The 14,661-nt window shown below is 47.4% G+C and overlaps 1 protein-coding gene across 1 annotated transcript; it reads left to right on the top strand.

The window, feature by feature from the left end:
- Positions 1–2,795: 2,795 nt before the first annotated feature.
- On the top strand, positions 2,796–13,484 carry LOC120906488. Its single transcript, XM_040318216.1, is given in 4 exon segments — positions 2,796–3,709; positions 8,982–9,350; positions 9,430–10,215; positions 10,218–13,484. Coding segments are annotated over 4 exon segments (1,800 nt in total). The 5' UTR covers positions 2,796–3,628; the 3' UTR covers positions 10,782–13,484.
- The last annotated feature ends 1,177 nt before the right edge of the window (positions 13,485–14,661 follow it).

The following is a 14,661-nucleotide window of genomic DNA, read 5'->3' as shown; positions in this document are numbered from 1 at the left end:
CGTATATCTCAAGGGATTCATGGATCTTTAGAGATGTATGATTTGCAAAATAGTTAATTTGCGCGATCTTACCAAACAACATCCCCAAACATCTTAAACCCGTCGTAGCTTTAAGCCGCGCATGGACTGTCTCCCCGTAGCAAAACAAACTATCCGGCTCCTTGGACTTGCCAAGCCTGTTTAGGCTGGCACGACCATATAGGTTGTTTCTTCAAAAAGAAGAATAATGAGAAGCTCAAGCTCTATGAATTTTTGGAGATTTATGAATCTCATGAGATTCATGAATCGCTAGAGATATGAATCTTTTGAAATTCATGAATCTTTCGAGATTCATGAGTCTTTTGAGATTCATCAATCTTTGATGATTCAAGAATATTTTAAGATGCATGAATCTTTGAGATTCATGAATCTTTGCAACCGGTATTAAGATTCATTGAATCATGTCAAAGATTCATTCAGTTTCATGAATCTGAATCAGATTTACCCAACACTAGTTCCAGGGCAGGTAGGGGTTCATAAAGGGTTCCAGAACCGGTGTGGGTATATGATCGGTTCCAGGACCGATATCGGCTAATGATAGATTCCAGAACTGGTATGGATGCTTGATGGGTTCCAGAACCGGTATAGGTTGATGATAGATTCCAAGACTGTTATGGGTTCATGACTGTTGTGGGTTCCAAGACTAATATGAATTAATGATAGGTTCGAGGGTTGGTTTGAGTTCATGATAGGTTCCAGGACCGATATGGGTTTATGATAGATTCCAGGACCAATATGGGTGCATGATTGATTCCAAGTTCCAAGTACTGCCGGTCTATATAGTACAGTCGTCAACTCGTACGACTTAACAACATGCCCGTCATGGGTTCAATCCCCAAATAGACCGTGCCGCCAAACGTAGGACTGACTATCCTGCTATGGGGGGGAACCAATTAGTCACAGAAAGCCAACCCCACAAGTGGGGGGCAGGCCTTGACCGACAACGGTTGTTGAGCCATAGAAGAAGAAGAAGAATATAGATTCCAAGACCGATATGAGTTCTTGATCGGTTCCAGGACTGCTTTGAATTCATGATACGATCCAGGACCGATATGAATTCACGATAGGTTCCAGGACTGTTATGAGTTCATGCTCGATTCCAGAACCGATATGGGTAGATGATGGGTTCATGATCGGTTCCAGAGCCGCTATAGGTTCACGATCAGTTCTTGGTCTGGTACAACCAGTATTGGTTCCATGTGCGGTATGGATCCAGTATCAGTTCTAGGACCGGTACTGGTTCAGTATTAGATCTAGGACCATTATCATGTTGTGTGCAGTTCTTGAACCGATCGCGATGAGGATCGGTGAGGACTAGTGGTGAGAGCTCGGAATCGGACTTATCCGATTCCGATTCCGTGTTCGGAATCAATTCCGGAGTCGATTCAGATATTGTAATAGATTCTGACTCCGGAGTTAATTCCGCTTCGGAGCTTCGGAGGAGTTGACCTCGGAGCCGATACAGGAGGATTTCGCGGTCGAAATCGGCTTCGGAATCAGAATCTACCTAGGAATCGCGATTTGCTCCGTTAACGGAATCAGAATTGACTCCAGAATTGGAATTTGCCCCGGAGTGAGAATCAGTTCTTGAATTAAAATACGAAGTTTCAGAAGCGATATCCAGTCCTGGAATCTCCATGAGAATGGATCGTTTATAAGAAAATTTAGATTCTTTGCGGCTATCAATGCCAAGCATCATTGGACCCAAAAGCCTATTCTAATGGAGATGCCGAAACTGACTCCGATTTCCAAGCCAATTCTGATTTCGAAGCCTATCCCGATTCCGGAGCTGATCCTGGCTCCGGAGCCTTTTCCGATTCCGGAATCAATTCCAGAGCCGATTCCGGTCACTGATTCCGGACCTAATATCCGGAATCGATTCCAGAAAAGTTCGGAGCTAGCCGGAATCAATTCCGACGAAATCTTCATTTTTCCTGTCACTACTGTCAGGACCAGTATGGGGTTTGTTTTGGTTTTACGTCTCTTATGGGGTCGTCACAAGTACCTCATTTGTATTTGGTTTCGAGGCAATTAATTCCGGTATACTCTTAAGGGAGTAAAAGGGGATCTTTGAAATTCAGTTGCGCAGCCATGTCCATGCCATGCAAAATTAACCAGTGAAACATAACAAGCTGTACACAGATACTCATGCAACTGTTTTCAACGCATCAGTCTTCATCTACGTGCAGATCGCACTACTTTTGTATTTATTTTATTTTTAATTAAAACCAAATGTGCCAATTTAGTGGCCTGAACGTTTCAGCAACGGGCCAGTCGAAGTTGTACATCGTCAAAGCACCTCGGCAAATGACTTCCACACGTCCCTGACCGTTACGTCCCGGATTGGTTCGGATCGGTGATTTTGAACGTTTGATTGCTCTTTCTTTCTAGTGTGCTTTTCTCGCCTTTTCCTCACGACCAGCCGCCATAAATCCCCCGAGCATAAACATAAATAAGCGATGGCGCCCGTCCCTGCCAGCACTCGCGTTCCAGATGTTATCTATCCCGTTTTCCCGCACCCGTAAAGAACAAGCGCACGGCACACCGTTTTCTTCCCCCGGCGACCACTAGGACAGTTCGAGTTCGGTGAGGGTAGCGTGGGAGGAATGTCCTGCTTGTGCTAGTGGGCAGTTTGTTGGGCAGGATATTTCATCGCAGGAACAAATACAACACAGGAACCCAAAATACACACACAGCAAAAGGACACGAAAAGGATAGAAAGCGCACGCGCACACTCCAACACCTCTCCCGCCCCGCTGGCTATCCACCGACCAAGAATAGGGAAGGAAGGATGTGACACGGACGGATGACACGGGCGGTGTATGTTTTGTGCCTTGTGGCCGTCGAAAAAGTCGAAGCGTCATCGTTTACCACCAGTGCGAAGCGTGTGCCGGAGCGTTCCACGGTTTGGTTTGTGCCGAAATCGGTTGCGGTGTGGACGGTGCTGCAGTTTCTGCCGTTTGTGGCAATTGTTGCAAACAACCCAAGGAAGAAGAGGTGGAAGAAGAACTAACGAGCACCATCCCCCACCCCCTTCACGCACGCACGTGCAATTGTGTGCGGGCTGTCCTTCCGGGCGAGTGTTTAGCCAACGACGGAAACGCAACTACCCCCCCCCCCCCCCCTCGACAAAGGGAGGGAGGAAAGGGGCCGTATGGCAGGATCGGAGCCGCCCGAAAAGCAGTAGTGCCCTTGGAGTGCATTCGAGTGTGTGTGTGTGTGTGTGTGCGATTCACAGGAATAACGTCATCCAGGAAGTGGTCCGCTAGCCAAGGAACGGGAGGATATCTCTTGCTCTCTTCAGAGTGCCCCCCCCCCCCTTCGATGTAGGAACAACAGATAAACGCACACGCACAAGCCACACACACACACAGTTATCCACAAACAAGTAACAGTTTTCTTCCGTGTGTGGCAAGTGTTGACAGAACGCAACGTAGAAAAACCAAAAAAAAAAAACAAACAAACAACACGTCCTGTGTAGCAAACCCGGACACCGACAGTACCCCGCTCGCGTGTCGCTGTAGTGCGCTAGTGTCCGTGTGTGCGTGTGTGCCCCTTTTCCCTCCCCCTCCCTAAACGCGTGTGTATTATGTCAGCGGTCGTGCACTTTGCCCACGACGGGATACTGTTCCTGCTGCTGATCTACGGCATCATCGCGCTTGCAAAACCAGTACGCAAAATGGTGGAGTGGACCACCGCCACCAACAATATCCTTGCTAAATGCCCCCAAAAAATCTAGTAGTAGCAGTAGTAGCCTAAGTATTGCGCCCTCTGTTTGCGTTTTGTTGTGTTGATTTTTTGCCCTTTTTTGTTGCTGTGTGTGTGAGTGTGTGTGTGTGAGTGTGTGTGTGTGTGTGTGTGTGTGTGTGTGTGTGTGTGTGTGTGTGTGTGTGTGTGTGTGTGTGTGTGTGTGTGTGTGTGTGTGTGTGTGTGTGTGTGTGTGTGTGTGTGTGTGTGTGTGTGTGTGTGTGTGTGTGTGTGTGTGTGTGTGTGTGTGTGTGTGTGTGTGTGTGTGTGTGTGTGTGTGTGTGTGTGTGTGTGTGTGTGTGTGTGTGTGTGCGTTAAAATCGCGCGCGCGCCTGCTGCGTTAGCGCAGTGTGCACCCCCACAAACAAACGGTGGCAGTTTTGCCGTGCAAAATCGGTATCTTCCCCTTTGACCCCAACGCATCTGCCTTGGCGGATTGATTTTCTTTTGTTAAAAGCCCACCACCTCCGCCCCACCCATCCCTGCCCCAAATTCTCATGGCGCTCTCAATTTGGTTTTGTTTTGTTTTTGCGTGTGCGCACTAGTGATGGGCAAATTAAAACCAACATCCGGAATCGCTTCCGAATGATTCCGCACCGAGAATCGGAAGCGGTTCCAGGTAGGTAGGTGCAACAGGCTCCAAGCTCGGAGCCGTCCGGAGCCGACCGCTGTAACTGTCGGAAGTGTTCTGAAGCGCTTCAAACCGCCGGTATAAGCGATAACATCTAATACAAAACTAGGAGATCTTGATTTCACTCCTCGTTTTAACTATTTGTTTGAACTGTGTTATTTGAGAGAAATATGAAAAGAATAATTAGGCGCTTCCAGCTGACTTATCACACAAGGGTAATACGTGTAAACAATGTGTTAGACCGCATGTTCTGGGGTTGGAACACTCGGTTCGAGAAATGTGCCAAAGATTCAGCATCCAATAGGCACACGCAAAAATGGCAAAATGCTGACAATTTTTTCAAAGCGTGAGCTCGTAACCCGGAGCAGCCAGGAGCTAAAGTTGACAAAAGATTGACAAAAATTGGCAAAGCATTTGAGTTCGCGAAAAGGCGTAAACAAACAGTGATTTGGTGCAGTTGTGACCCATTGCTAGAGTAATATTGCTAAATTGTATGTTTCTAATTGATTTAGCACTTCCGAAACAAAATATTAGTTGATGATTGACAAGCAGTTTTAACAAAGTCGATTTTCTTTCCACATTTAACAACTCTGTGGCGCCGCGCCTAATGAATTCAGGTATCATTAACGATTGCAAGCATCATGTCGTAGCCTGGGAATTGCTTAAGAAAAAAAGATCTTCAGTACATTTAATCAAGAAGACATTTTGTTTTTCTCATCGACTCCTAAGTTTGTATCAGACCGATGATACACGACGTGTTTCCGCGGGTGCGTTCAAACTAGTGGTGGGAGCTCGGAATCGAATCTACCCGATTCCGATTGCATGTTCGGAATCGATTCCGGAGCTGACTCTGATGCTGGAATCCGATTCCGATTCCGGAATCAATTTCGATTCCGGAGCCGATTCTGGAGTCGATTCCGGAGTCGATTCCGGAGCCTATTCTCGAGTTGATTCCAGAGCCGGTTCCGGAGTCGGCTCTGAAATCTATTCTGGAATCGGAATCAGCTCCGGAATCGGAATCGACCTTGAAAACGCAATTGGTCCCGTGACGGAACCAGGATTGACGCCAGAAATGTAATTTGCTCCGGAATAAGAATCAGTTCTTGAATTGAAATACGAAGTTTCAGAAGCAAATCCGTCCGGGAATCTTCATGCGAATAGATCGTTCGCAAGAAAAATTTGATTCTTTGAAAATATCAATATGTAGCATCATTGGATCCAAACGCCTATTCTTTTGTAGATGCTGAAACCGACTCCTATTTCGAAGCCAATTCCGAAGCGAATCGATTCAGGAAACTGTTTCCGGACCTACTATACGGAATCGATTCCAGAGAACTGCGTAGCTTCTTCTTCTTCTTCTTCTTTGGCTCAACAACCGTTGTCGGTCAAGGTCTGCCTTTACCTCTTGTGGGTTTGGCTTTCAGTGACTAATTGATTTCCCCCCATAGCAGGATAGTCAATCCTACGTATGGCGGCACGGTCTATTTGGGGCTTGAACCCATGACGGGCATGTTATTAAGTCGTACGAGTTGACGACTGTACAGTAGATATTAGGCATAGATATTAGGCTTGGGCAATTCGGTTCATCTTGATGAACGTGAACTAGTTATTTCAATAAGTTGAAGTGAACGCCCAAGAAACATTTCACATACCTTTCACACTTAAACATGTCTTAAAGCATTCTTTACTATGAGTATACTGAGCCACATAGTTTTAACATGTCTTTTGAAGATGCTTAACAGTCTTTAAAGTTGTTAAACTTTTAAAACGTTCTGAAGTCGCTTAAAAGACTGTCTGTTAAAACTAAATTGATGTTTTGATGGCTCTTAAGCACGTTTCAAAACTTGTTATTTGAGACTAAGGCATCAATATCAATTAAGATCAATTAAATGCATATTAAGTCTTGGCTGAAGGGCACATGAAGCAGGCTATACCGGTTGTACTTGAAATACGCTATTAACGAAAAATGTTGATACGCTGAGTATTTCTAACTTCTTCGTAAATTGTATTCTGGAATTTTCAGCCAAACAATATTTAAATTTATTTTCCTTTTGCTTGTAGTGGGTGGTTGTATTCCCTGCAAAGATTATTCGATGTATTTCTAATTTTATTAATAAATAAAAATGGATAAAACTGAGGAATCCACGATTATGTAAAAATTCGTATACCAGATTCCGCGTATTTCAGACACTGCCTGTACGAGGAGATTCTTAAAACTTATTAGTCTGCACAAGCGGTTCCTATAGCTATGTACTGTTTAAAAAGATCTTAGCCACACATATTGCACTACAAATCAACTGAACTTGTGATCCGGAAAGTCCTTCTGATCTTAAGCCAATGGAATCCATTTTTATTAATATGATTGTTCATTTGTGTGTGCAATAAGTGTCAGCCATGTTGATATTTTGATAAACAAGTTCTTAGTTTACAGGACAAATAGAAAAAAATGACAATTTCCAAAACGACCTTCACCTCATGTTTATTACGACACTCCTTTTGGTGCAAATTGAGGTCGTTTATAACGAATATGTATTTTTTAATAATCTATTTTCAAACTAAAAAGCTGCATATTACTGAGGCGCTTTGATATTTTTCAAATTATTATAATGTATTTTAACAGTGAAATTTTCTTGGCATGGATTTTTGCTCGTACGCGAGCGAGATCATCAGAAAAAATATCAATACAACATAAAAATACGCAAATAACTCTCAACCATTATTATGACTTCATATTCAATGCTTCATTGCCATCTCAAGAACATATCCATAGCAATATGTTGTTATTTTGCTAGTTTATTTGCTCCTCACGTTTTAATGGTCTAGAAATGGTTTTAACTAGTAGTCTTAACAGAGTTCTGTAGATGGGCCCTTTTAGTCTTAAGTTAGTTTTATTTTAGTCTTATGAGGTCATGCACGACTTTCAAATGAAAAACGAAGACTTAATGAAATTTCCGTAGCCACATCGTTAAAACTATGATAAGATTTAAAATGTTCCTTGGGCGTGATGATCTTTATTACGATTAGTAGGACGTTGTTTTCATGAATGTCCTGGTATTACGGTTCACGTTCATATTTATATTGAAAGAGATGAACGACCTAGCGTACTAGGACGTTCTTGATTTCGAACATCCTGGTACTACGTTTCACGTTCATATTTGTATGGGAGGAAATGTACAGTCTGGCTTTGTAGGACGTTCTTGATTTCGACGGATAGGTCGTTCTTTTCGTGACCAACTCAGTACATTTTGATTCGATCGTTTCGATCGGAAGAATCGATGCACGTCGAATAGATGAAAGTCGTTCGTTCTTTAGGATGAATTGAATGAATCGTACATTTCTGGTTCTTGGGTCACACCTCTAATAGATATTCTGCATGAGCATCTCTGCGCATTCCGTTCGAGTAGCATTTCAATTCTATGGCTGGATTGACATACCGATTTAACCGCTTATATCGGAGTACTTCCATCTTTCAAATTCAATTTTAAAATTTTTCAATATAATTGTCTGCCTGATAGGTTTAACAATATGATTACTTAAGCAACTAAATCTTATGTTATCCTAGTCTTAGTATAGATCTCCTAGTCGCAAAGAATTCCACACAAGTTTGAGGCTAGACAAATTAAACAAGATAGAAAAAGCTAAGAACTAATTCTTGAAACATGAAGGGTCTTGGGAAATGGGAAGGAAGAATAATCAAGGAGAAAATTCAAAGCGATCTGCAAAGGTTATTAAAGCTCTGTAAGCATCGAAGAAGAGGTTCAATCGATCCAAATACAGTCCGTCGCAGTGAAATATGCAGCAGGCCCTTAGATTTCTCGCAAGGGGCGTCTATTTAAACCAGCCCAAGAAGGTCTGGAAATTCAATTTCACGCCCTATAAGCTGTGTCATAAGTTAGACGCGGGCTTTAGATTGTGTTTGCTCTAAGGTTCCTAGACCAAACAGTTCACATCTTCTATCATATGGGGGCAGGGCCACATTTCTTCCATATACCCGACGGAATGCAAATCTTGTAAATTTCTACATATTCAGTGTGCTCTTTAAATGTTAAATCTTCGACTAGTATAGCACCTAAATCATGGATAGAAGATACTCGAAACAATCTTTCACTATTTATGAAGTAATCTGTAACAATGGGTGAACTAGAGCGAAGGAACGATATAATAGAACACTTAGAAACACAACTGCATACATATACAATCGATACAGTTGGATATTGGAAGTAATATTTTTAAGTCATCTGCGTAGAGAAGATGGCCGCTGTGAGGCAGTATTGAATTAATATCACTGATGAAAAATAGGAAAAGCAGCGTCTGTTTGCAACTGTCCTGGTCGGCTCCGGATGGTTTTATTTAGTCGAAATCGGGGCCCGGTGTAGCACTGCTCGGGAGCGGTTCCGAGCCGTGGGTGCGATTCCGATAACCCATCACTAATGCGCACAAACAGTATGCGCTCCCCAAGAATGCGGTGTGTGTGTGTGTGTGTGTGTGTGTGTGTAAATAAAGCACTAATTTCTGCGTGTGTGGTTTGTTGCTCTTCTCCCGCCCCCCCCCCTCCCCCCACCAGGTGTCTGGATCATCGCTGGCGCTGTGTGAAGGCGGCCAAACATGTCTTCCACCGAAGGAGTGCTGCGCCCAGGGCTGCTGCTATCTGTACGCGCCGCCGGGCGCCCCCCGCATCCCGATGGCGAGCGGGGATCACGTGCTCGGGCTGCTCTTCCTCAACCACTGGTACTTCTGGTGCTTCCTGTTTGCGGTCGTGCTCGCCCTGCTCTGCACCTGCTCGCTCTGGCGGCGGCGCCGCCAGCTGTGCGGCTGGGACGCGTCCGCCCGCCACTCGCAGTCCGAGGGCGATTCGGCCGGCTCGTGCTACGCGCCGCCCCAGTACAGCCGCTGCAACTCGTTCCACATACACGCACCGCCGCCTTACACGGAGGTAAGCCCACACGCTCCCCCTCCCCACCAGAACCATTAGTAATAATTTGTTTTTATTTTCTGTGCGGTGCGCCCTATAGGTTGCCTCCAAGCCGGACCTGTACCCGCTCGTGTTTAGCTACACCGATCCGGGCAAGGGGAGCAGCGGGGCGAACTACCTGATGGTGCAGTACTTCCGGAACTACATCGTGCAGCCGGTCGGCAGCATCTCCGGCACCAGCACGGTCGACTCGCTCAGCTCGAGCTTCATCTGCAACGCGAACGAGGCGAACACGCTGGTGCCGCCGCCGTACTCGCGCGCCGCCAGCCCGGACCAGCTGACCGTCGCCTACCGGAACTACCTGCTGCCCCGGTCCGCCTCCCAGCAGGTCTGCCTTACCGCGTACGAGCGCACGGCGGTGGTGGCGGGCGCCCGCAGCCAGCCCGGCCCCGGCTACCACCACCATCACCATCACCACAGCCACCGGGACGACGATTCCGGGCTGCTGCTACACGACCAACAGCAGCAGCACCACCACCAGCAGCAGCAGCAGCATCGGGATGAGTCGCCCCATCCGGGCACGATCAGCCACAGCAGCAACAGTGTGTCCCTGCTGGAGTGCGGCCCGGAACCGGAACCCAGCGAACGGGGCGGACCGAGCCAGCCGGGCGCCGGCCCCGACCCGCCCGGGGCCAACTGTGATCGGCAGCGGGCCGGCGGGCTCGTCTGCAAGCACTGCTGCTCGCTCGGCGACATTGCGAGCGAGCGGCGCGCGGACGGTGGGCCGGCCGCCGGTCCCGCCTCCACAAGAGCCTCGACACGTGCTGCCACGTGCTGCTGGACGAGTCGCTGGTGCACGCGGGCGGCCCGAGCGGCGGGGCGAAGCAGGTGGGGCGGCGCCACTCGGGCGCCGTCTCGAGCGTCGGCTCGAACGTGTCCAGCCTGGTCAATCTGGAGGGGCCGGCGAGCTCGCCGCCCCGCGCCACCAGCCCGACGGCCGAGGTGCGCGAACTGCTCGAACAGATACGCCAGCTGCACGGCGAGGAGGCCGGCGGTGGTGGTGGCGAGGGTGAGACCGGGCGATCGGCCCAGCCGCCCGCTAGCTACCGGCGGCCGTCGTCGCTGGTCGGGCGGCGCAGCAAGCTGTTCGCGAAGGGCGGCCCGCCGCCGGGCGCCTCCCGCGCCATGTACATACCGGTTGCGTCCTGCGCGCCCCACACGGCCGGCGGCCAGCGGCTCCTGCGCAGCCCGGCCTCGATGTCGAGCGCGGCGAGCAGCTTCCTCAGCCGCCAGCGCCACTGCTGGCTGTCCAAGTCGGCCCCGACCACGCCCGGTACCGGGCCGGGCAGCTTCGGTGGCGGGGGTGGGGGTGGAGGTGCCGGAGACACAGCCCCCGACAATCGGCCGCTGCTGCTGACCGAGCAGGAGGAGGACGGCGAACAGAACGTTTAGTGGCGGTGGGAGAGCGGCAGTTAGGCAAGCAAGCAGGCAAAAAGCCAACAGAAATCAACGAAACCCATTTCGTGACCACACACATACACACACACACACTCACACACACAGACACTATCGAAGCAATATGGAGCAGCCACAGATACTTACCGAAGCGCATGAGGTGTCACGGACAACCACCCTCCTCCTCCCCACACCCGTGTGTGTTCCAAAACACGGAACGCAAGCAGCGACAATGGCCTTAGGCATGTTAACATCTTGTCATCATATGGTATAGAGAGGGAGATACTTATATTAAATCCTTATTTGTTCCATGAGGTGTAAGGCATATGCACTATGCCAATTCTTCTAAAATTCCTGTACTATACGCACGCTGCAGATCTACTGTCGGGAATGGTTTGTCAGCTATGGTAACTGTATCGGTGCCATACTCTAATTTTGTTCCGAATCCGGCACAAGTCCAGGTGCAGTTCCGAATCCGGAACAGGTCCAGACACAGTTCCAGAAAAGGAATCAAATCGGGAGCTATTTCAGGGCCAGTATGAGTTCAGCATTAGTTCAAGGATCGGCATGGGTTCATGATCAGTTCCAGAACCGGTATGGGTTCAAGATCAGTTCCAGGACCAGTATAGGCTTAAAATAGGTTCCAGGACCGGTATGGACTCGAACTAGGTTCTAGGGCAGATATGGGTTCATAATCTGTTCCAGGTTCGGTATGGGTTCATGATAGGTTCCACTGCAAGAATGGGTTCATGCTCGGTATCAGAACCTGTATGGGTTCATGATCGGTATAGGTTTATTATCAATTCCAGGACAGCTATGGGTTTACGCTCGGTTCCAGAGGCGGTTTGCCTACATCATTGGTTCCAGGGCAGGAACAGGTTCATGATCGATTTCAGGACAGTTATTGCTTCATGATCGGTTCCAGGACCGGTATGGACTTATGATAAGTTCCATGACAGGTATAGGTTCATGATCCGTTCCATGGCAGGTATGGATTAATGAAAGGTTCGAGGACCGGTATGGATTCATGATCGATTTCAGTACAGTTATTGCTTCATGATCGGTTCCAGGACCGGTATGGGTTCATAATCAGTTCCAGTGCCGGAATGCGTTCATGCTCGGTACCAGAACCTGTATGAATTCATGCTCAGTTCAAAGGCCGGTATGGGTTCATCGTCAATCCTAGGATCGGTATGGATTCAAGAGCGATTCCAAGACCGATATAGGTTCGTGATCAGTTCGAGGGCCAGTATGGGCTCAAGAACGATCCAGGATCGGTATGGATTTATGATCAGTTTCAGCACCGATATGGAAACATGATCGGTTCCAGGACCGGTATGGATTCATGTTCGGTACCAGAACCGATATAAACTCAATAGCAACTCCTAGGCTAGTATGGGTTTATGAACAGTTCCAGGGCCGTTATGGGTTCGTAAAATATTCCTGGTTCGATATGGGTTCATCATCGGTTCCAGGACCGGTATAAGCTTATGATAGATTCTAGGACCGGTATGGGTTCATGATACGTTCCAGGACCGTAATGGCTTCATGGTTGGTTCCAAAGATGGTATGGGTTCAATGTACAATACTCGGTACCAGAACCGGTATGAACTCGGAACAACTCCTGGACTAGGTATGCGCTCAGTATATCTTCAAGTACTAATATGGGTACAATCGTACAATTTTGTTTGAAGTGATTAGTTTTGGTGGTTTGGAAGTAATTGGTTCGACCAAAGGGAAATCTATTTATTTTGCAGTTCCCAATTGATGTATCAGCAATCAGCAAAATTTGCTCAAAGAACAGTCAAATGTATTTCACCAACGTCATTTTTCTTTCCTTTTCTTATCATGTTGCAAAACGTCACAATAATATGCCTTACCTCATAGAAGAAATTTAGATTTAAAATCAGTAATCTCTCCCGCTATCACCTATGGTTTTAAAAGTGTTAAAGAGCTCGATGGGTGGGTTCTAGCGGGGCAGGGTATTTGCTTTTGGGACGCGCAGTCTGCGTGGTGGCTTTGCCATGGGTGTGTGGGTGTGTGTGTGACAAAAACAACACAACAACAACAAAACAATACAAAACCTACCACTTTGTTCCGGACCAAGCAAGTGTGTTTCGCGTCTGTGGCCGTTCGTAACCTTTACTTTTCATCCTATCCTCTCCATTTCCTTCCCCCTCGCTCCCTCGTGTTTCGCTTGCTACGTTTGTATTCTTATAAGTATTTGTAAAGCATCAACAAAAAAAAACAAAAAACAAAAAAAACTAATGCCGGAAACACACACACCAGGACAATGGCAAAAAAAGGTAACGGACCATTCCACTCGACTTGATTGAGAAGTTTCAGAATGTTGGTAGAAATTTACTTCTAGTTACGCCGCTTCTTTTCCGCATTTGAACACTGTTCACACACACACATACACACACAAAGAACAATAAGCATGGGTGGGGGTGCCCGAGAGGGGTGTCAGGGGTAGTTACCAGAGGACAACCAGAAGCAAAAGAAACCCCCATCTGCACAACTCGAAGCCGTACACTGATTTAGTGAGAAAAGGAAGGACAGAGAGACAGAGTAGAGATAAGGAGATAGGGTTATAGTATCTTAGTATTCAACTCAGTTTCTGCAACGAAATGCTTTCATTAACGACACAACCGCAATACAATAAAATATAGCAAGAAAACAAAAAACTCAAGAAATGTAGACATATTTGGCTTTTAACGTGTTACTTGTGTGCGACTGAGGAAACAGTGAACCCCGCTATTCCAGACCTTGAAGCGTCGAAGAAGTCGATCGAAAGGTGAAAGGTGCTACTTCAAAGGACACCCAAATGGAACAGAAACAGGAGAGGCTGATGCAAGTGGCAGAGCAAGGTAACCACTACAGCAGCAGTTGCAGCAGTAACACCAGCGATAACAACGATGTAGACGACGTCGAGGTCGTGGTCGTGATAGGCTGGTGGCTGAGTTCTTCAAGATTTGTGATGGGTAAAGTTGCCATAAATCCGGAGTCGATTCTGATCCCACTCCGATAATTTCGAAACCGACTCCGGAAGGTAGGTCAGCCCAGTATTATATGGAGTCGTTCGAAGCCGTCGAAAGTCATCGGTAGTCGTCCGTAGTCCACTAGAATCGGCCGGAGTCGGCCAGAGTCGACCTATATACGAAGTGCACGCGCAAAGTGGAAGACAAAACAAAACGAAATGAAATGCCTGATAACAAGCACATTGAAACGGACGGCTCCAGTAGACTCCGATCGACTCCGATTCTGGTCGATTCCGACCGACTCTGGACAGCTCCGAAGGACTCTGGACGACTCCGGACGAATCCGAAGGGCTCCGAACGACACATCCGAAGGGACGACTCCAACTCCGGACGGAACTAGTGGTTCCCATTTTGTCAGCATTGGAATCGAACTAATAGTCGGATTGGAGTCGTTGGTGCGCTCCAGAGAGCGCATTATTACTCAAGATGGGGCCGGAGAGGCATACCATCGAAATGCATCAGCTGCTCCTGTAAATCTGGTAGCAGGAGGAGTGAAAGCTGGGTGTCATTCATCCGGTCTACAAAAAATGTAAAAGGCTGGATTGCTCGAATGTTCGTGCCATCACAGTCCTCCATGCCTCCTTCAAGATCCTGTCCCACATCCTGTTTTGCTGATTTGCGTCTCTTGGTTCAAATTTCTTTGGCAGCTACCAAGCTAGGTTTGTTGGAGGCAAATGCACCACCGATCAAATTTTCACTCTACGGCAGATCCTCCAGAAGTATCGAGAGCGCACCTGAAGGCAGCCTACGACACCATATACTGGAATGAGCTCCGGAATCATTCGAACATAACAGAAGTCTGAGACAAGGAGATCCTGTCTGTTCTTCAAAATCGT

The sequence above is a fragment of the Anopheles arabiensis genome, chromosome X, assembly GCF_016920715.1.
Source record: "Anopheles arabiensis isolate DONGOLA chromosome X, AaraD3, whole genome shotgun sequence".
Classification (NCBI taxonomy): domain Eukaryota; kingdom Metazoa; phylum Arthropoda; class Insecta; order Diptera; family Culicidae; genus Anopheles; species Anopheles arabiensis.
The sequence above is the reverse complement of the archived record's forward strand: the minus strand, read 5'-3'. Positions and strand labels throughout refer to the sequence as shown.